Source organism: Nematolebias whitei, chromosome 4 (assembly GCF_014905685.2).
Source record: "Nematolebias whitei isolate Nwh7 chromosome 4, NemWhi1, whole genome shotgun sequence".
In the NCBI taxonomy this organism is placed as follows: domain Eukaryota; kingdom Metazoa; phylum Chordata; class Actinopteri; order Cyprinodontiformes; family Rivulidae; genus Nematolebias; species Nematolebias whitei.
The window spans coordinates 6,757,357-6,779,580 of record NC_056501.1 but is presented as its reverse complement, the minus strand read 5'-3'; the positions used below and the strand labels follow the sequence as shown (position 1 = coordinate 6,779,580).

The 22,224-nt window shown below is 42.2% G+C and overlaps 1 protein-coding gene across 1 annotated transcript in view; it reads left to right on the top strand.

Moving 5' to 3' along the window:
- The window catches only part of elp1 (elongator acetyltransferase complex subunit 1), a 28,167-nt gene extending 6,053 nt beyond the window's left edge, over positions 1-22,114 (top strand). The window contains exons 11-36 of the mRNA XM_037675635.1: positions 59-229; positions 753-831; positions 960-1,115; positions 1,203-1,309; positions 2,799-2,902; positions 4,203-4,256; positions 4,343-4,448; positions 9,061-9,176; positions 9,274-9,347; positions 9,550-9,628; positions 11,375-11,454; positions 11,540-11,677; positions 13,191-13,276; positions 13,380-13,528; positions 15,210-15,333; positions 15,451-15,548; positions 17,024-17,225; positions 17,344-17,405; positions 17,580-17,642; positions 17,728-17,788; positions 17,953-18,066; positions 18,536-18,635; positions 18,715-18,842; positions 20,120-20,271; positions 21,817-21,895; positions 21,980-22,114. Of these exons, the coding sequence (XP_037531563.1) occupies positions 59-229; positions 753-831; positions 960-1,115; positions 1,203-1,309; positions 2,799-2,902; positions 4,203-4,256; positions 4,343-4,448; positions 9,061-9,176; positions 9,274-9,347; positions 9,550-9,628; positions 11,375-11,454; positions 11,540-11,677; positions 13,191-13,276; positions 13,380-13,528; positions 15,210-15,333; positions 15,451-15,548; positions 17,024-17,225; positions 17,344-17,405; positions 17,580-17,642; positions 17,728-17,788; positions 17,953-18,066; positions 18,536-18,635; positions 18,715-18,842; positions 20,120-20,271; positions 21,817-21,895; positions 21,980-22,047 (2,750 nt within the window). The 3' untranslated portion in view covers positions 22,048-22,114. The remainder of the gene's footprint in view (positions 1-58; positions 230-752; positions 832-959; positions 1,116-1,202; positions 1,310-2,798; positions 2,903-4,202; positions 4,257-4,342; positions 4,449-9,060; positions 9,177-9,273; positions 9,348-9,549; positions 9,629-11,374; positions 11,455-11,539; positions 11,678-13,190; positions 13,277-13,379; positions 13,529-15,209; positions 15,334-15,450; positions 15,549-17,023; positions 17,226-17,343; positions 17,406-17,579; positions 17,643-17,727; positions 17,789-17,952; positions 18,067-18,535; positions 18,636-18,714; positions 18,843-20,119; positions 20,272-21,816; positions 21,896-21,979) is intronic.
- The last annotated feature ends 110 nt before the right edge of the window (positions 22,115-22,224 follow it).

The window sequence follows — 22,224 nt, the reverse complement described above, 5'->3', positions numbered from 1 at the left end:
ACAAGATAAACAACACAATTAACTCGCAGCTCCTCTGACAGGATGTGATTCTTTTTAGACAAAGTCCTGGTGACAACCTTCAGGCAGTGTGTGGTTCCTCCTCCCATGTGTTCATTCGAGCTCCAGTTAAAGTCACCTGTCAATCAGGTGATGTTTCTGTGTCGACCAACTCTGACCAATCAGATTGCAGCTTTCACTCTTGACGGACACGTTTCACTCTTCAATCAAGGTAAATCACAAACTGTGGATTCTGTTAGCAAAACAAATGTTTTAAATTACTTTATTACTTTGTTAGTTTTGGGTGTAACTGGGTGCTTGGGTGCACAGTTTCATTCCACCTCATGTACCACATGTGATGAGAACGACAATAAAGAACCTTGAAAATGCGATGGAGAAATTACCACCAGAATATTTATTTTAGTTTTCAGCAAAGGTCTTTAAATATTTTTAAATATATATACATATATTTTATAGTATTTATTTATAAAAAAATTATAGTATTTTGTTTATTTAAAAATAATTTTTTTTTTACTATAATTAGCATGATCCTTAAACAAAAAAGAATTTCTTGTTACTGAGTTTCCTCTTAAAATACATTGTTCCTAATAAGAAAAATAAAATAAAAATAAGAATTACATCCTTGTTTGACACCATGAACCAAACTCATTTCAAAACGAGTTGTTTGTGTTTTTGTTCTTTGTGTGTTTTGTCTGTTTGGCTTTTTTTTTTTTTTTTTTTAACAATTGTTCCAGATTCAGAAGAACGGGTGAACAAAACAACCGATGGATTTGAGGCTGTGTGCCGACCTCTTGACCTTCAGAAAACCTACAGGTAACAAAAACCGAAGGTGCTGTCGTCTTCTGACGCGGTCCTGCTCCGTTTCATTCAAGGTTAATTTAAACATGTTAGGTTTGTTATTTATTTATTGTTCAGCTTGTATTCTGTCGTGTTTGCTGCAGATTTCCTGTTCCTCAGGACGAGCCTCTGGCTCTGCGGCAGCTGCTGTGGCTGCAGGATGAGCTGTTTTTGGCCGTCGGTTCGGGTCTGCTGCCGGCTTCCTCCACTCTGATGATTCTTCACCCGGGTCATGATGCTGGGGACACACTGGCTGTCCGGTCAGCAAACTTAGCACCCTTCATTTTTGAGTTTGCCCTGCACTGCTGTTACAGTTTTTAATGTTTCTGCTGTTTTTTGTGCTTCAGGTCTCAGGTGGAAGTAGACGGTGTTGTGGTCAGTGTGGTTCACAGCGCCCAGACTGGAACTGTAGCTCTGCAGATGGAGGACGGGCAGATAATGAAGCTCCTCTGGGGTCAGTAAACAACAACAAACGCATACAAGCAACATATGACTTTCTTAAAAAATAGCATCTGTATTATTTACAGTTATGACCCTCACACTGGCAGCAGCTGGCCACTGACAGACACTCTTTGCTGTTGATTACAGGGGTTCCCAACCCTGGTCCTTGAGGAACACCATCCTGCATGTTTTAGTTGTTTCTCTGCTCCTACACACCAGATTTTAATGAGTGGGTGATTAACAGGCTTCTATAGAGCATGAAGAAGTACGGTAATTAAATCACTGAATCAGATGGGTTGGAGCAGGGAAACAACTAAAACATGCAGGATGGTGTTCCTCAGGGTTGGGAACCACTGGATTAAGAGATCAGTTAACAAATAACTAATAATAAGCTACTATTATAAAGTTGATCTGTGTTTTTACAGCGCACTTCAGCGTGACGAGTTCTTCGTGTCATAGTGGCATTAACTGATGTTTTTTCGAGTTCCTGTTGTGTTTTTTATTTTTAGGACCTCTCTTTTGTCTTAAACCAACATTTCTGAGGCCCTGTTTACACGAGAATGATCTCTGGAAACGTTAGTGTTTTTTCAAAGTTCATTGTGGTGAATAGAAATGAGAAAACGTGTTTACGTGGACCCGCTGTAGTTTTCATGACAGGCGGGGTTGCCAAATATCTCCTCTTTCCTGAAAAACACCACACATGACAGAGGTTTGTTCTAAAGAATGTCTGGAAGGATTAAGAAAAACCTGAAATTAGGCCTGTCACGATAACAGATTTTACTGGGTCATTTATTGTCTCAGAAATTATCGCGATAAACGATAATATTGTTTGAAATTTGACAATAATTAGTAATTATTGTCAATTTTAAGAGGAAATGTTTAATTTGTCTTGAGTGTAGTACCATTTTTGACCACTGGATGACAGTAGAAGATTGTTTGAACCGAAGGATGGATAGTGAGGGAGCGAGCAGCGTGGCTCTTTAAGAAAAATGGGAGGGAGGCCCCTTGACGTGACATGGGCTGTCTGTCTTCAGTTCTCAAAATGGCGGACGCTCTGTGTGGTTTGAGCTCTTTAGCATAGCATTTTTCACACAAAGCTTTTAATAAAAAAAAAATCAGTAAACAAGTTCTCAGCTTCTTTTTGCAGAGAAAAACAACTTTTTAGACAAAGGCACGGGTTTCAACCGTGAATTTTGGTGCTTGGACAAGATGGAGTTTTTTTTCCCCCCCGAGGTCGGCCTGTTAGCTTAGCTCGTAGCTTAGCTTCTCAGCTTAGTAGCAGAAAGAGAGACACAATGAAGCGATAAAGCCGATAAATGAAAACGAGGTAGATAATTTTCATTTATCATACGATTAATTGATTAATTGATTTATTGATTTATTGCGACAGGCCTACCTGAAATGTAAAATGCTCAAATAAAATCTTAATTTCCGAAGCTGTTTGTTTAATGGGAGTGACATGAAAGCTTTATCTTCTAAAGAAGATGTGTGTTCTGTAACAGACGGTCCTGAGGCGTCAGTGAAGGCCTGGTGTGACTCCAGCGGCTGTCGGATCAACTTTCCTGTCCCCTGCATCCAGACGTCTCTCTGCAGCATCGGTGGAACGGTACGTCGACCTCAGGGGACTCGTAAACTGTTCTCTTTCTAAATTTTTCATCAGCGTTATCTGATCTGATGTTAACTGTTTGTTCACCGCCAAAGTTTTCTTGTGATTGGACTCTTTGTGACCATTCGGTGCAGGTTTCTCATTCATCCTTGAACATGAAACTGCTGCTCCCGCTGAACCTGTTCGTCCTTTAAAACTCGTTGCTGAGTTCATGTCTGCTGAAGCTCAAATCTCCGCAGTGTCGGTCTCTCAGGATCAGCCAAATTACACACCAGAGACTCTCCGGATGTTTAGTTTGGGTGTAGAAATCAAAGTTCAGCCTTAACAAGTAAAAACAGTCAATTATTGTATTAATTAATGAGCACTGTCCCTTTTTCATCCATCCATCCATCATCTTTACTCGCTTCTTCCATTTTGGGTCACGGGGGTCGCTGGTGCCCATGTCCAGCAGTCCCTGTGCGAGGGGCGGGGTGTCCCTTTTTCAGATGAATAAAAGAAATATTTGAATAATCAGCCTTACTGTGTGAATGTTTATGAAGCGTTCAAACAATTGTGATCCATTTTTCTTCCGTACGTTTTTACTGCTCCTTTCACATTTTGTTCTGCCTCAGCTTCCTTGTGCAAATTCAAACTTTTTTTTTTTTTCCCACTAATTTCAGCTACTTTCAGCAAACGTGTTTTCTGCTTTCTTCTTCTAATTTAAGCTTATTCTACCTTTTCAGCTACCTTTAGCATTTTTTGGTTATTTTCAGCTGTTTTCAAATAAATTTAAGTTATTTGTTTTTCTGCTACTTTCAGCCTAATTAACTTATTTAGCTATTTCAGCTTGTTATGCTACTTTCATCTAGTTTCAGCTTTTTCTGCTATCTCATCTGTTTTTAGCTGTTTTGTGCTAAATTGAGCTTTTTCAGCTCATTCCACATTTTTTTTAGCTCATTTCAGCTCCTTTTACTTCCTTCTGGTAGTTTAAGCTTCTTTCTGACTTTTCAGCTACTTTTTAGCTATATATTTTTTTCTAATTTCAGCTTTTTTTTGCTCATTTCCTAATTTTTGTGCTAATTTCTGCTCATTTAAACCTGATTCAACAAATATGTGTTCCGTTTTCTTGGGCTAACTTTGGTTTGTTCTTCCATTTCAGCTACATTTCTGCATGTTTTTAGCTAATTTCAGCTGTTTTTCAGCAAGTTGTTCAGCAGTAAGCGTTCATACTGCATTTTTGCAGGACATGCAGTTTCTCTAGTATTACTGATTATATTGATCGGGTCTAAATGTTTCTCTCGTCTTTGCCTCACATCTTTAGGAATCCTTGCTTGGCCTCACAGACAGATCCCGCCTGTACGCAGGAGACACAGAGGTCTGAAGCCTAAATCTATCAGGAAATAAAAACCGATGTGACGTTTTAAAAGAATGTATATTTATTGCAGTTTGCTCCTTCCTCAGCTTGCTTCCAATGTGTGTTCGTTTGCGGTTTGTGATGACTTCCTCCTCGTCACCACACACTCTCACAGCTGCCGCTGCCTCCAGCTGAGCGCGCTCACAGTCACAGGTGACGGATGCAAACACACGGTTTACTCTGATTCAAGTCAAACATGAACATTTTCTGTTACAGTGTTAATTTTTACTGAGCAGGTACTGCTCAGTTTAATCAGCGTGTATAAATCATAAGTTATTTTCACAACAGCGGTAGTTGTCAGCTGATTTAGGACTGGCTAACTAATGGTACGATCTGAGCTGTGTACTTCTGTTGATCTTATTACATTAATAGTAAGAAGCATCTGCATTAGACTGATTTTACATCATCATTTTTCACAGCGTACTTGGGTTGCTTATAGGATAATTACAGGGTTCTACACAGATACATGAAGGTTACTTGTGATTTAATTACATGGTACTTTCAGGGTAATTATAGGGTACCTTTGGTTACATTTTAAGTAATAATACAGTAATTACAGGGTACTTATGTTGTACAGACGGGATACTTAGATGGTGTTTATGGGTCACTTACAGAGTACTTAGGACAATCCTTCCAATGTACTTACAGGTACCTACCGTAATTTCCAGACTATTGAGCGCACCCGAATATAAGCCACGCCCACTAAAAAAGGTACATATATATATATATATATAAGCCGCGGGTGTCCACATTGTAACCTGAGATATTTACACAGAAAGATTTTTTAAACTTTTAATTAAATACGTACCGGTAACATACACAAATATGTACAGTAAAAAAAATTTCTGAACAGTGCCTGTAACGTGACTGGTTGAATAAAAAACAAGCCTATCAGGAAGTCGTTGATGGTTATCTTCATCTTCCTCCTGCACACAGCGCCCTTGAGCTTGTGCTGTCCTCTTCATCACGCAGCAGCCTTTCGAAAACTGTTAGAGGATTTCTTTGACGCTGCTCCGCTGTCAGGATCCACTGGCAGACTTGAACAAACGCTGACGTTTGCATGTGGACAGTTTTGGTAAACGATTTCCCGCCGTCAGTCATCCAGGCCTCCCACTGAGCTCGGAGTTTAATGCACAGTTCACATTTAATTCAAGTGTGGAACGGGGAGGAGGGAACGCTGTGACCTGTTCAGTCATTTCATTGGTCAGATTTTTATAGTTTTACTTTTATTTATACAGGTAGTGTCATTGAGTCATGAGGACCCACCCCCCAAGAGAGACGTGTATTGAGCAGCTGTGTGAGCGCCGGGGTGTGATGAGGCTAAATGTTTTGGTGGCCTAAAACTGGTTAGCCCATCAAAAAAATAAATCCATGAATTAGCCGCAGCATTTTATAGGAACTGAGATGAGGTAGAGGTAGGGCAGCCGACTCGGGACGCGAAAGTCTCAAGTTCGATCCCCAGCCATTCCCACATGCCGTGGTGTCTTTGAACAAGACACCTTTTTTTTTTTTTTTTTTTTTTTTTTTTTTTTTTATGAGCTCAGTTTAAGTGTAGAAACATTGTGAAGTGTTTCAATGAACTTATCATCATCGCTCAATTTTATTTATTTTTTTTTTTAAAGAAAGAGAAGAAAGAAGAATAAATAAATAATAAAAAAGAAGAAGATAAGACGAGAGACCACCATGACAAAACAACATGCACAGCACAATGCCACCCACAATATCACCATGAAACATTCGACATCGCACAATGAATCATCTAGCTTCCACCACTACCCAACCTAGCGTGCATCTGTCAAAGCACCTGAATCCAAACACCCGCGCAAGCACGCCCACCACCACCAGATTTCTCCAAAAGAATGCCCAATAGTGGACACGGGGGCCCACAGACCCGCCCCCCCAGGACACAATGGCAACATAGGGAGGACCGGAGCCACAGACACACAGCGGCCCACAGGCCCGGAGCCCCAAGAGTCTCCCAACAGGGAGAACCGCACCCCCCCAGAGAGGAGCAGAGGAAAGAACCGGGTGACCCCAGCCACCACAATGCAGAGCCTCCAGGAAGCTGCAACGACGAGCCCACAGGCCCGGCCAGCGACCCATGCCCCCCCCAAGTAGATCCGGCCATGGACACCGAGCCCCAAGCCCCGAGGCCATACCACCCCCTAGCAGAGCCCCGACAGAGCCAGGGCACCCAGGCCCCGCCAGGCAGCAACCAGGGCGGACCGACGTGCACCCCACCACCCAGCCCAGACACCGAGAGCCACCAATGCACCGGCGGCAAGGGAGTCCCCCGCCAAAGGGGGGCACGACCGGGGGGAGTGGACCCCACACCAAACGTGGGGCCCAAATTGATCCAAGAGAGGGGGGACCACCAAAAACCCAACCCGAGCAACCAACAGGCACACACAGATAGCCCGACAGAATCTCTGTCGGGCCGACCGCATGCACCATCTACCTGACAGCGACCACAGGCCGGCCCCAGCCCAAGGGGCAGAGCAGCAGGGAGCCGCAGCCGAGGAGGGCCGGCTCTCACATCAAGAGCTCCGCACCATAGGCCCGGAGACGCCCCAGCACGCCACCCATGCACCCCCCCACACACAGAGCACCCCCACCGCAAATGCCACACAGGAAGACCAGCCAGTGCCCGGATGAGACGAAGCCACGCCCCCAACCGCCGCCCTACACCACCAATGACCACACGTACACTACCATAGCCGACCCCCCGCCAAAAGCCGGCAGCCACCCCGGTCAGAGTGCCGTCCATCGCAACCAGGAACCTAGATTAAAAGAATCGGAACAGCCCAGGATGAACCGAAGCAATAATATAAAAAAAAAAAAAAAAAAAAAAAAAACAACAAGACACCTAATCCCCAGTTGCTCCCCGAGTGCTTACATCGCTGCCCACTGCTCCACCTGGGTGCATCCCGGGTGCAATGGGTTAAATGCAGAGAATAATTTCACCATTGTATGGGAACCTACAATGATGACAACACATATCACTTATTATTATTATTGTTATTATTATTATTAATTGGGGAGTGGTGGCGCAGAGGTTAGAAGATGGGCTGTGATCAGAAAGTCGCAGGTTCAACTCCCGGTACCATAAACATCAAAATGTGGGTGGAAAAGGTGGAACACCCACACCTCCCTCCACACTCATTCGCCCCACTCTGGGCCCCCCGAGCAAGGCCGTTAAACTCCAACCATCTGCTCCCTAAACAGGTCTCTCTTGAAAATGAGTTCTCGTGGCTCAATGAGACTTCTTGTATTAATAAAGGGTAAATGAAAAAATAATAATAATAATAATTATTATTATTATTATAAGCCGCGGTGTTCAAAGAATGTGAAAAAAGTAGCTGCTTATAGTTCGGAAATTACGGTACATTGTACATACACTACATTGCCAAAAGTATTTGCTCACCCATCCAAATGATCAGAATTAGGTGTTCTGGTCTCTTCCATGGCCACAGGTGTATAAAATGAAGCACCTAGGCATAGAGACTGTTTTTACAAACATTTATGAAAGAATGGGTCACTCAGTGAATTCCAGCGTGGAACTGATAGGATGCCACCTATGCAACAAATCCAGTCATGAAATCTCCTCGCTCCTAAATATTCCACAGTCAACTGTATTATAAGAAAATGGAAGTGTTTGGGAATGACAGCAAGTCAGCCACGAAGTGGTAGGCCATGTAAACTGACGGAGCGGGGTCAGCAGATACTGAAGCGTATAGTGTGAAGAGGTCGCCAACTTTCTGCTGAGTCAATCACTACAGAGCTCCAAACTTCATGCAGCCTTCAGATTAGCTCAGGAACAGTGCGCAGAGAGCTTCATGGAATGGGTTTCCATGGTCGAGCAGCTGCATCCAAGCCATACATCACCAAGTGCAATGCAAAGCGTCTGATGCAGTAGTGTGAAGCACGCCGCCACCGGACTCTAGAGCAGTGGAGGCGCGTTCTCTGGAGTGATGAATCGCGCTTCTCCATCTGGCAATCTGATGGATGAGTTTGGGTTTGGCGGTTGCCAGGAGAACGGTACTTGTCTGACTGCATTGTGCCAAGTGTACAGTTTGGTGGAGTCAGGATTAAGGTGTGGGGTTGTTTTTCAGGAGCTGGGCTTGGCCCCTTAATTCCAGTGAAAGGAACTCTGACTGCTTCAGCATACCAAGATATTTTAGACAATTCCATGTTCCCAACTTTGTGGGAACAGTTTGGAGCTGGCCCCTTCCTCTTCCAGCAAAGCAAGGTCCATAAAGACATGGATGGCAGAGACTGGTGTGGATGAACTGGACTGGCCTGCACAGAGTCCTGACCTCAACCTAACAGAACACCTTTGAGATGAAATAGAGCGGAAACTGAGAGCCAGGCCTTCTCGTCCAACATGTGACCTCACAAATGCACTTCTGGAAGATTGGTCAAAAATCCCCATAAACACACTCCTAAACCTTGTGGACAGCCAAGACAAGAGTTGAAGCTGTTCTAGCTGCAAAGGGTGGACCAACGTCATATTGAACCTTATGGATTAGGAATGGAATGTCACTTAAGCTCATATGTGAGTCAAGGCAGGTGAGCAAATACTTTTGGCAAGGTACTGTATGTGGGTACTTCCAAGGTACCAAAGGGGACCAGGCTGATTTTTGCCGTGACCCAGTGCTGTGTCCCAGTATGGCTTTATGTCTTAGCATCTGCCTTGACAAGGAGGGTCATGTTGCTGCTCGTATTTCCGGTACAGTTGAAGTAAAGATGACCTTTGACCCCTTAGGGCTGCAGGCAGCGTTGGCCTCTGATGGAGGTCAGAATGATGAGACGCTTCGGCGAGTGGAGAGAGGATCCAGGATTGTCACCGTGGTGCCTCAGGACACCAGAGTGGTTCTTCAGGTCAGCTGAACCAAAAACACGTGCTTCATTTACAGTTGACGGTTTTTAAACGTGTTGCTTCAGCGTGTTTCACAGATTTGACTTCATGTGTGCCCAGATGCCTCGGGGGAATCTGGAGACCGTACACCACAGAGCGCTGGTGTTGGCTCAGCTCAGGAAGTGGTTGGACCAGTGAGTTTCATCCTTCCTGTTAAAGTTTTTAGATTAGTAACTGATGGAGTCAGCCGAAGCTTCAGCAGCATCCCGTCTGTCCAGACTGAACGAGCCGATGAAAACTCACAGCTACTCCGGTCGTTCAGCTTGAGAGGCTGATCAAAAGTCCCATGTTTGGATTTTTTTACTAGTTCATTTGATTTTATGTTTTTGTTAACAGGCTGAGATTCAGAGAGTCCTTTGAATGCATGAGGAAGCTGAGGATCAACCTGAACCTCATTTTTGATCACAATCCAAAGGTATTTATGAACTTTACTGTAAAGTTTTGTAACACGACTGGATGGTAAAGAAATAAAGATTATCTGAGGAACTTTCTCAAACAGCGCAGTCAATACAGAAGATCAATAAATAAAAGTGAGAAACGCAGGAAACACATTGAACGTACAGAACGATGCTTTAAACACAATCAAGTAATATCAGATATATGCAGCAAAATGTTTTCTAAATCAAGGTTCGAGGTGAGTTTATTGTCATTTGCATCTCATGTGGTACATAAGGTGGAATAAAATTGTGCACACAAGGTCCCAGCTACCCCAAAAAAAAGCAAAAATATAAAGTATGAAAAAACAAAGAGTATACAAGGATCTTATGCGCTAAACAATAATAATGTAGTATAATATTAAACCAGTGGTTCCCAACACTGGTCCTTGAGGAACACCATCCTGCATGTTTTAGTTGCTTCTCTGCTCCAACACACCTGATTCAGTGGTTTAATTACTTCCTTAAGTTCAGCAGAAGCCTGTTAATCACCCTTTCATTCAAATCAGGTGTGTTGGAGCAGAGGAACAACTAAAACATTCAGGATGGTGTTCCTCAGGGACCAGGGTTGGGAACCACTATAAACAGCAGCCTGAACATGAGTCTGTTGTGAGCAGATGGGTATGAATATAGAAGCTTATGGATAAGAAATCAACTGAAATGACTGAAAGGTTAAAACACAAGCAGATGTTTGTAAAAACAAGACGAGCTGCGGCGGATTTTAAAAACAGGCCGTTCTGACTGATCTCAGGCCAGTTGGTGGTTTCTCTTAGAAAGGAGGACAACGTTCACCTTCAAGAAGTTTTAACAAATTAATTTAGCTCTGAAAAGTTTTTGCATCAGACTGCTTGAACTGCTGCTGCTCTGTTTGCATCCTTGTAATAAAATGATTTTGGAGCGAGAAGTTAACATTGTTGACGATTAATGACTACCGTATTTTTCGCTGTATAAATCGCATCTTTTTGCATAAATTAGCATGCCTGTGACTTGTGTTTTTTTCTCCCAATACTTAAAACCCAATTTTTGGCTGTGATCTGCCGATTTCATTCATTCTGACATGGAAAATATTGAACACTACCATTTTCAGCCACTAGAGGGCACTCAAGTAATAAGTTCTTGAGTAATAAGCGTCTCCTTAATATGTAAAAATGGCTATTAATGAGACACTTGGCTTGCCATACCGGCCACCTTCGTCTCGCTCCAGAACTCCTGGACATCTGCATTTTGCTGCATCGCCCAGGAGAAATGCAGCAGATTTGACCATTAAAGTGCATTTATTAAGGAAAAGTTCAACTGAGACACACCTTTACTATAATGTTGAGCAAACAAATAATTGGTTTTAGGTGGTTATCTTGTAAAATTTAGAAGAAATGCACAGCAGTGCTCCTTCTGCGCGCTCCCACAGTCACGTATCCGCTTTTGAAATGCAGCAGATTTGACCGTCAAAGTGCATTTATTAAGGAAAATTCAACTGAGACACACCTTTTGATATAATGTTGAGCAAACAAATAATTGTTTTTAAGTGTTAATCTTGTAAAATTTTCGTTAAAGTCCTCCCGTGCACGCTCCCGCGGCCGCCATTTGGCAGCCAATCTATTTTTGGCACAACACTGGCCCATGTTTCTGGGTGGTCAGCGGTGACGCATAATAGATGCGACTTATACGGCCAAGCGACATGTACGGTAATACCCTCAGGATTAAATCCAATGATTGTTTTTTAACTGCAGGTTTTCCTGGAAAACGTTGAGACCTTCATCACACAACTCGACTCCATCAACTCCATCAACCTCTTCCTCACTGAGCTCAAGTAAGAAGCTGTCGAGATTCCAAAATGAGGCTTTTATCTCCTGGAAGAGTTCTTTTATTAACTCTGTTGTGTCTGCTGAGCCCAGAGAGGAAGACACGACCAGCAGCATGTACCCCCGTCCTGACAGCAGCCCGCTCCAGACCCGGCCGGTTTCAGCCCAGAAGAAGGTTGACGTTGTTTGTGATGCGTTACGGAGTGCCATGGAGTCGATGGATCCCAACAAGTCAGTCATGTTTCTGTCAGAGTCGCCATGCAGAACTGAACATTTGTTATATACGGTATATAAAAACAGCATTGTTTCTAAAATCTTCACAAGAGCTTCATAAGAGCACCCCCGGGGGGTCTGCAAAAACAAACTTTTTTTTTTTAATTACAAGCACGTAGATGTTTAACAACCCGTTAAAATACACCAAGATGCAGGAAATCACATCTACTGTGTTCAAAAGTGTAGTTTGTATTTGTTGCTCTGATTATGACACAATTCTTAGTTCTTATGGGGCCTGCGCTTGCTTGGTGGTCAGTGCCGTGGTCTTGTAATCCTGAGGTTGTGTGTTCGAGCCCAAGTTGCATCAGGAAGGGCATCTGGAGTAGGCCTGTCACAATAACAAATTTTGCTGGATGATTAATTGTCTCAGAAATTATTGCGATAAATGATAATATTGTTTGAAATTTGACAATTACTAATTATTGACAATAATTAGTAATTATTGTCAAATTTAAGAAGAAATGTTGGTTAATTTGTTTTGAGTGTAGTACCTTTTATCGACTTTGAACCGAAGGATGGATAGTGAGGGAGCGAGCAGCGTGTCTCTTTATGAAAAATGGGAGGGAGGCCCCTTCCTGCTTTTCGGTTCTCAAAATGGCGGACGCTCGGTGTGGTTTGAGCTCTTTAGCGTAGCCTTTGTAACACAAAGCTTTTAATTTAAAATAAATCATTAAACAAGTTCTCAGCTTCTTTTTGCAGGAAAAAAAACTACTTTTTACACGAAGGCACTGGTTTCAACCGTGAATTTTGGAGCTTCGACAAGACGGAGGTTTTTCCTCGAGGTCGGCCTCTTAGCTTAGCTTCTTAGCTTAGCTGCTGTTAACGATCCAAAAACATGATTTTGGACGGTTAAAATGGATTTTAAGGAGAAAGGGAGGAGTCAGTGAAGAGCACCGGAGTTGAGCCGTTTGTCATCCAGTGTCTTCAGTAGAAAGAGAGAGACACGAAGAAACGATAAAGCCGACAAATGAAAATGAGGTCGATAATTTAAATTTATTATGCGATTAATCGATTTATTGTTTATCGCAACAGGCCTAATAATGATACGTGCAATGATATAATGATCTATGCAACGTCATTATTGCGAGGCATAAAAGTTCACAGGCGGACAGGCACCGTGCTCGATTATAGGCATGGAGAAGTTTTTAATTTATTTCAAATTGATCAAAATCAACAAAGTATTTCACAATCACAATGTCTCCATCCTGGATCAACAAACCCCTCTGTAGGGTTGCCTTGGTTGGGAGGACGAGGGGCAGGGTAGGTGTCTGATCGGTGGAGGGGTGCCTGGTAGCCTCATTAGAGGTTCCAGGAGCTGGATGACGTCCTCGAGACTTACAGCAAAAACTACCAACATTCACTGTTCAGATCCCTCAGCAACAGGAGACATGGGCGTGCCGCTTGTTTCCGCAGAATCTGAAGCTAAGAATGTGCACGTGGGGGCGCACTGATCGTGGTGTTGTTCTTTAAGGTTCTGTCTGTCCATCCTGACTTCTCATGTGAAGAAGACCGTTCCAGAGCTGGAGATCGCTCTGCAGAAAGTTCACGAGCTTCGAGGTGAGGTGCACGTACGGATGACCTGCGGACACGGTGGTGGATATTACGTGGCGTTTTCTGTATCGTCTCGATAATTCAGATAATTCAGTGTTTGTGTTTGTAGAGAATCGTCCTGAAGCTCCCGGCTCTGTGAGCGCTGAAGAGGCGTTAAAGTACCTCCTCTTCCTCGTTAATGTCAACGATCTGTACGAGCACTCGCTTGGGACGTACGACTTCGACCTCGTTCTCATGGTGGCTGAGAAATCTCAGAAGGTACAAGAAGTCAGAGGAAAAGACGTGACTGTTGACGTCACTCATGAAGCGATATTACTTCCTGTCATCAAGTTCACATGAACAGACTGAATCCTTTGATGTCACTTATTTATAATCAATATTTATTGTGAGAGTATTGATGAAGCATTCACTCGATTTTGATCCATGTTTCTTCTCGTCCCGCAGTTTTCAATCTATTTCAACAAATCATAAATCAAAATGTTTAGCTCGGACTTTTGGTATTGGTGCAACTTTAGCTTTTTTAAATATTTTAGCCTTTTCTGCCATTTTTTTTCTCGTAGAAAATGAATTGAGCTCATTTTACATCCTTTACATCTGTTTACAACCTTTTACTGCTCCTTTCACATTTTGTTCCGCTTCAGTTTCTTTCAGCTTCCTGGTGCAAATTCACACTTTTTTCAGCTACTTTCAGCTTTTTTTTTTTTTTTTCAGCTTTTTTGTGCTCCTTTGAGATTCTTTCAGCTAACTACAATATTTTTGTGCTTTTTCTTACTTCTTTCTGCTAATTTCAGCTTGTTATGCTCCTTTCAGCTGATTTCTGCAAGCTTCAGCATTTTCTGCCATTTCAGCTACTATTTAGCTTTTTTAATGCAAATTTGATCTTTTTCAGCTAATTCCACATCTTTTGCACTCATTTCAACTTTTTTCAGCCCATTTCATTAAAAAAGTGCTCTCTCCACTTCCTTCTGGTTATTTAAGCATTTTTCTGCTCTTTAAGCTACTTTTCAGCTGTTTCTTACTAATTTCGTCGTCCCCCCCCCAATCTCCACTCTTTTGTGCTCATTTCTGCAACTTTCAGCCTAATTGAGCAAACAAGTGTTTCTTCTGCTAACTTAAGCCTGTTCTACTTTTTAGCTTTTTTATAGCTTTTTTTAAAGCTAATTTCAGCTATCTTAAGATTAATTCAACTTTTTCATGGTCATTTCTGCTACTTTCAGCCCAGTTGACATCTTTATGCTAATTTCAGCTTGTTATGCTTCTTTTAGCTTGAGCTACCGGTACTTTTTAGTTGTTTTTGTGCTAATTTTTGCTTTTTCCAGCTAATTCCATGTTCTTTTTAGCTCATTTCATCTCCTTCTGCTTCCTTCTGTTAGTTTAAGCTTCTTTCTGACTTTTCAGCTTCTTTTCAGTTACGTTTTGCTCATTTCGGCTTTTTTTTTTTTTTAGCTAATTTCTTCATTTTTGTTCTCATTTCTGCTTATTTAAACTTAATTCAGCAAATATGTGTTCTTTCTGCATTCTTCTGCTAATTTAGGCTTTTCCTTCTATTTCAGCTACATTTCAGCATGTTTTTAGCTAATATCAGCTGTTTTTACCTATTCAGATTATAGTTTCAGCTGTTTTTCTGCTATAAGCATTCACACTGCAATTTTACTGAAAATTCAATTTCTCTAGTTTATAATCGTTCTCTTAACGAGATAATTAAGAAAATATTTAAAGTTTGATATTTTAGATTGCACATTTTTTCAGACTCTCTTCTCTAAATAAAACGTGGTTTTAAATATATAACACTTGAGATTATTAATTTCAAACCACCCGGACGGTCCTGCAGTTAATTCTTTATTAGTCATCACAATTTAAATCTATGGTTTTAGAATAATGTAGTCTGATTCTGATTTTGTTCTTTTTATTTTTATTTTAACTTGTTCAATTCCTTCAGGACCCCAAAGAGTACCTTCCTTTCTTAAACATGCTGACGAGCCTGGAGCCGAACTACCAACGCTACACCATCGACAAACACCTGAAACGCTACAAGAAGGCCTTGGTCCACCTCGCCAAGTGTGGTCAGTCACGTTTCTGTCGGTGCAACCCTGACTCGTTTTGTGCATCAGCTTATTTGGTGGTGTTTACGGTGCAGTGGAGACGAGTGTAGTGGGACCCGGTGTGTGTTTTGTGCTCAGGAGAGGAGCACTTCCCTGAAGTTCTGCACCTCGTCAAGGAGCAGAAACTCTACAGTGAAGCTCTGAGGTTGTACGCGGCAGACAGTCCTCAGTACAAGGTAAAAGCTCCGAACGGTTCAGGTTGTTGTCCCCTGTTGCAGAGCGACACAGGGGCACTGGAAATGCCCTTCATCCGTGCATGTTGTGAGCGCAGAAACGTGCGGTACCAACTTCCATTTCAGTGTGTGGCGTAAGAAAGGTTCCCTTTGGGTTACCGCATCAGAATCCAAGATGGATGCCGCCACACACACGCGTACCATAATTTCTGGACTATTGAGCGCACCTGAATATAAGCCACGCCCACAAAATTTAAAAAGAAAGTAAAAATTTATACATATATAGGGCGCACTCGTCTATAAGCTGCGGGTGTTCATGCTGTAACGAGATATTGAAAGATTTTTAAAAACGTTTAATTAAATACGTACCGGTAACAAACACAAATGCATACAATTTTTTTTTTTTTTTTTTTCTGAACAGTGCCTGTAACACGGCTGATAAAAAAATAAAATAAATTACAGTAGCCTACCAGAACAAGTCGCAGCATCTTCCTCCTGTGCAGTAAAACCACTAGCGTCGTCTTCTTCAGTGTCAGAACTGAACAGACGCAGAACTTCTTCATCACACGTCCGTCGTCACTCTCAGCGTCACTTTCGTCTCGAGGCGAATTTGCGATTAAATTTAATTTACGACTCCCACTTTTTTTATGAGGCTGCAGATTGTTGTGCCCCAATGGGGGGTGGGGACTCCCACTGTGACCTGTTCGGTAATTTAACTGGTCAGTTGTTTTACCTTTACTTATACAGGCAGTCCAACTGAGTCACGAGGACCCACCCCCGAAGACAGACGTGTACTGGGTTGAACAACTAGATATTTTTAAAAGTCGACATTAACAGGATTATAGTCGAGTCCACGTCGACTAGTTGATGATGTCACAAGAACTCAAGATGTAAAAAATAAATATAAAACCTGTCATTTATTATTTACAAAACAAAAGAACAACAAAATATCGGGAGCATGTATGTATATTTATGCTCCTACCATTTATCATACTGCAAATAAGTAACAGGAAAACCAAAACTATTATTAAGCTGCAAAAGTTCGTTTTATTTAATTTAATCCACTAAATAAAATAAACCACCGCGGCGGTGGTGGATTCTCCGGTGGAGCGCACCCGTTTTTATTTTTATTTCATGTAGTAGATTAAATAAAAAGAAACTCAACTCTGTTTTGTAGCCAGCGGCCGGCGCTGATCACGTGACACAATCACTGACGGCGACTTGTCGGCGTGAAATGTAAAAACTCACGAGGTTTCCTAGAGTCGACTCGTTTACTCAACCCGTCCTGGGCAGCAATGTGAGCGCCTGCGTGTGACGAGGCTAAATGTTTTGGCCTCCACTTGCCAGGATCTGTCAGTCTTTGCTTTCTGGGGCACTTGAGCATCTTTCATCAAAAACATTAAGGTTTACTTTAATTCTGTTCAATTCTCATCTCAACATCTCAACACAAAGACCAAACTGGCCGTTTCTCTCTCCAGTTTCTGAGCTGTGGCTACGCCGAACACCTGATGGAGCAGCAACAGGCAGAGCAAGCCGGCTTGTTGCTATGGCGATGTGGAGAGCTAGTCCGAGCCCTACAGGCTTTCACCATCAGCTCCAGCTGGAGGAACGCCATCTGTGTGGCGCAGCAGATCGCACTGCCGCCCGACCAGTTGGCTCTGCTGGCCAGAGACCTGGCAGGTAACCATGACAACAGACCGTCTGACTGACAGACGGAAAGGCGGGTCGGCAGGTTTTAGTCCAACGCAGCACGCCTGCTCGAGGTTCTGGTGAACGTTTCTGCTTTCTTGTCTCTCAGAGAAGCTGACGGAGCAGCGACGGTACTCTGAAGCTGCTCTGCTGCTGGACCAGTATGCCAAGGTAAGACCTCCTGCACAGATCCATAAATCAGAGTCACTAAAACATCTTTCCCAGTGTAACCAGAGTCACTAAAACATCTTTCCCAGTGTAAATGCAATGACCCATCAGCCAGAAACGGTTTACTGCCTGTGCACAGCTGCTAGTTTAGGTCAGTTATTTTCCTCTTGACTACAGGACTGTGAGGAGGCCATCTTGGCTCTGATTACTGGTGCCGTCTGGGAGGAGGCGCTCAGATTGGTCAGTAAAGAAATAAACTCCGTATAGCTTTGTAATAATCCTGTTTATGTAGCTTATTAAAATCAGTCATATTTTCTTCTTTAAGATTTACATGCACAGCAGACAAGATATCACAGAAACCAACCTGAAACCTGCGCTGCTAGAAGGTAAGAGATGGGTCGCGTCACCTACCTGAACATGAGACTTCACCCTAACACCTGGAATAAAAGTGAAGTTGGAAATATGGTCATTTAGTGTGGAACTGAGAACTTACATCGTTCTGCAGTCACAAATATTAAAAACAGCGAAGCGGTTGTTTTCTGTGTTTCAGCTGTAAACACTCAGACGGTGTTTCTGGAGGCTCAGGTGGCAACGTTCACTCGGCACCGGAACCGTTTGGCTGTGGTCCGAGAGCAGAAAGAAAAGGCCAGACTGGACATGCTGGGTGAGAACAAGTGATGCTTTTTTATTCATGGTTATGCCGATGATTGTCCGATTTATCTGCCGTTAAACCCAAATAGTTCATGCTTCATCTGTTAAAATGTCCTGATGACACGTGTACGGTGGAAAGTACGGCAAAGTCAGAGTCTAAAACCACCGTGAGATTTGTATAAGAGGTGTGTCTCAGTTTAACTTTTCTTTAATAAATGCACTTTGACGCTCAAGTCAGCGGCGTTGGAGCACAGAGCGAGGACTCGCTGTGCAGTTATTCGAAGTTTACCAAGCTAACCGCCTGAAAACAATTAAGTTCATTTGCCAAACGTGATTATAAAACTGTTCACAATGCATGTCATATAATTGGCATTGGCTATTTTTATTTCAAAACATTGTATTTGCAAATTAAAAAGGTCATGTTCACTAAAAGAGGAACTTTTCAGTTTTAACGTCATGTTTTAACCGGGTTTGTTCCTCAGATGAAGACGGTCCGGATTGTCCTGACGTAGAGCTTTACTCCGAGGCCAGCAGCGCGATGACCGCTTCCAAATACTCCCAGAGTAACTCCCGCATCTCCTCGTAAGACTCCGCCCACTCAGAGAGTCAAACAACCAAATCATTTCTGTCCGTGATTCATTCCTCTGAGCTCCGCTTGCAGGAGGTCGTCGAAGAACCGCCGGAAAGCGGAGAGGAAGAAGCTGAGCCTGAAGGAAGGAAGCCCGATGGAGGACAGAGCCTTGATGCACGCGCTCGGTGAAATCCTCAGCACCGTGGACAAAATGAGAGGTGCAGAGCAGCTCCTTTACCGTCGCCGTGACATTACACCGCTCACATGCCCACACACAGTCCTGCTCAGAACTCTTCACGTCATTTTGCAATCATTTATAAAAAGCGTCAAGGGTTCTTAAATTTAGTCCCTTTATTATTATCATTATTATTATTATTGTCATCATTATTATTATACGCCTGTTGAAAAGCGGACGTATAACGGTAAAGTCGCCATCAGACCGTAAACTTCCTCTTGTCCAGGCCTTTCTGACCCGTTCAAGATAATTTACTGAACCTTCACACACGTTCACTATCATCACTACACAGAGCAGGGCTGATCAACTGGTGGCCCGCGGGCCACATCTGGTCCGCGGGTGACTTCAGTTCGGCCCACCAATGAGTTCATTAAAAAAAATTGGGGGGGTTCTGTTTATTGCATTCATGGTTCAATGCAACAAAATAAACTAATTTAAAAGGTAACAGATTATCGTAATACTTGGTTGCTTTTAGGGATGCACGATATTATCGGCATGGTATCGATATCGGCCGATATTAGCGATAAAGTTAAATATCGCCAGCACAGCGTTATGACATCATGCGTGCCGTTGAGTTTAAATTTGTGAAAATTTACAAATTTGCACTGTTTGTTTTGTCATTGTGTTAGAGAGAGTAAATGTCATGAATAAATTTGACATTAAACAGAATCCAAGTTGACGTGTTGCATCATTTTCAGCCTTTTTGACATCTGCATTTGGTAGCAGGCCAACTGACAAAGAATAATGTAGGATTTTAATTCCACAGCAGGGTAAGCTATGTAGTCTCTGTGTAGGTCTAGGGGAAAAAATATCAGGATTGGTATCAGGTATGGGCCAAATAAGTTTTACCATATCGATATCAGCCAAAACTCCAATATCGTGCGTCCCTGGTTTCTTTACATTTTGACTTTAACTGCTGGCTTTCAGTAACTGTGGCCCCCTGAGCAGTTTAGTTGAATAGCCCTGAGATAGAGTGTCACATGCCTTTTTCATCATGCCAGCTCCAAGGTCACAAATCAAGGTCAAAGTTAAAGCAAGGACTTTACTTGCCCTGCCCATAACTCCCGATCCGGTAAAATAAGATAATTTAACGAAACTTCATTCACGTTTGCTCCACCACTTGACGGCGTGTCTCATATTCTCATAGCGCCACCTCTGGTCAAGCACACCTTTTAAATATTAATAAATAAATGCAGTATGGTGACAATATGCAACATTTCAAAGGCTTGTTCTACAAAACGTGACCTTGCTCCTCCACAGAGGAGGTCCACGGCCTCCTGACGGCCTTGGTTCTGTTCCAGTTTGACAAACAAGCCGAGAAGCTCCAGCTGGCGTACGAGGGAACGCTGCAGACGGTGGAGGCAGCTGTTCCTGAGGTGTGGCCTGAAGGTCTGCAGAACAACCACGCCCCGGTGAGCAGGACACCCTTTCATGTCATCGTGTCATTTACCAAAGTAGAACATAAACGTGCAGCTTCTCAGCAGTTTTACCCAAAGTCTTGGCTCAACTTTGAAAAGTAAAAACAAGAAACTCTTTGACTTCTGCAGATAATCTTACCTGCTTTAGTTTCCTCTGAGGGACCGATCAGTTCTGTGGTCGCTTTGCACAAATTAAAAAACTTCAAAAGACTAAAGTTCGTATCATAAACAATGTTTTGAAATCTTTTTTTTTTCTGCACACCCTTTTTTAAAGTGTTGGTTCATCGTGCTCTGGATGTTCATGAAGCGTTCACTCGATCATCCGTTTTTCTTCCGTATGTTTTTCAGCGCGGTTCTCGTCCCGCGGCTTTCAGTCTATTTCAACAAATTCAGCTGTTTCAGAACAATTCTGCTCTGACTTTTGGTACTGCTGCAACTTTAGCTTTTTGAATTGTTTAGCCTTTTCTGTTTTGTTTTTTCATGGAAAATTAATTGAGCTCATTTTACATCCTTCAACTCTTTAGATCTGTTTCCTTTTACTGCTCCTTTCACTTCTTGTTCGGGTTCAGCTTCTTTCAACTTCCTGCTGCAAATTTAACCTTTTTCCAGCCATTTTTCAGCTGTTGGTGTTCCTTTCTTTGCTTCTTACAACTTTTATCTGCTCATTTCAGCTTGTTATGCTCCTTTCAGCCTATTACTGCAAGTTTCAGCTTTTTCTACTATTGCAGCTACTGTGTAGCTGTTTTGAAATTTTTAGCTCATTTCAACTTTTTTTTTCAGTCTAATTCAGCAAAAAATGTGTTTCTCTGCACTTGTTGTCATTTCAGCTACTTTTCGGTTCTGCTGCTTCTTTCAGTAAATGTGTTCTTTCGGCCTTCTGCTAATTTAAGCTTGTTTTTTTTTTGTTTGTTTTTTTAGAATTTTTACCTAATTTTAGCTGTTTTCAGATTAATTTGTTTTTCATGGTAATTTCAGCCACTTTCAGCCTAATTAACTTCTTTTTGCTAATTTCAGCTTGTTATGCTCCTTTCAATTTTTGCTTTTTCTGCTATTTCAGCTACTTTTTAGCTATTTTGTGCTAAATTTAGCTTTTTCAGCTAATTCCACATCTTTTGAGCTCATTCCACTTCTAGTAATTTAAGCTTCTTTCCTGTTATTAGCTACTTTTCAGTGTTTTTTATTTAACTAATTTCATCTTTTTTCAGATAATTTCCATTTTTTGTGCACATTTCTGCTTCTTTCAGCCAAATTGTGCAAACGTGTTCTTTCTGCTAATTTATGCTTGTTTTATGTTTTCAGCTACCTTTTTAGCATTTTTTAGCTAATTTTTTAATATTTGTGCTTATTTAACTCTAATTCAGCAAATACGTTCTTTCTGCTTTCTTCTGCAAACTTAGGCTTGTTCTTCCCTTTCAGCTACATTTTAGCACGTTTTTTTTATTTTTTAGCTAATTTTGGCTGTTTTCTCTCTTGCAGACCAGATCTGTGATCTCGCTGGGATTTGCCTGGTAAAGCTTAATAAATGTATTTTCTCTGCAGGTCACCGGGCCGAACTCGACTGCAAACAGCATCATGGCTTCGTTCCAGCAGCAGAGACCTGCAGCAGCTTCACAGCCGGGTCTGTAGAACCCGCTGACTTAATCTTATTATTTTATTATGAACTGGTGACAGATGAAGAATCGTCTTTTCTCCTCCTCTGTAGACGCTGAGATCCCTGCAGCACCAAAGATGAGGAACGGTGTCAAGTGGAAACTCGTTATTCTGAAGTAAAGATTAGTTTTGTTTATTTTCCTGTACAGTCAAAGTCAGCTGTATAATAAAGATTCGTTTAAAGCTCTTTCTTATCGAGTCTTTTATTTATTTATTTTAAACAGAACAGCTCGATGTCACACAAATGAACCAGTCAGAAATGTGGAGATGAACTACAAACTGTGACTCTGCTGCTCC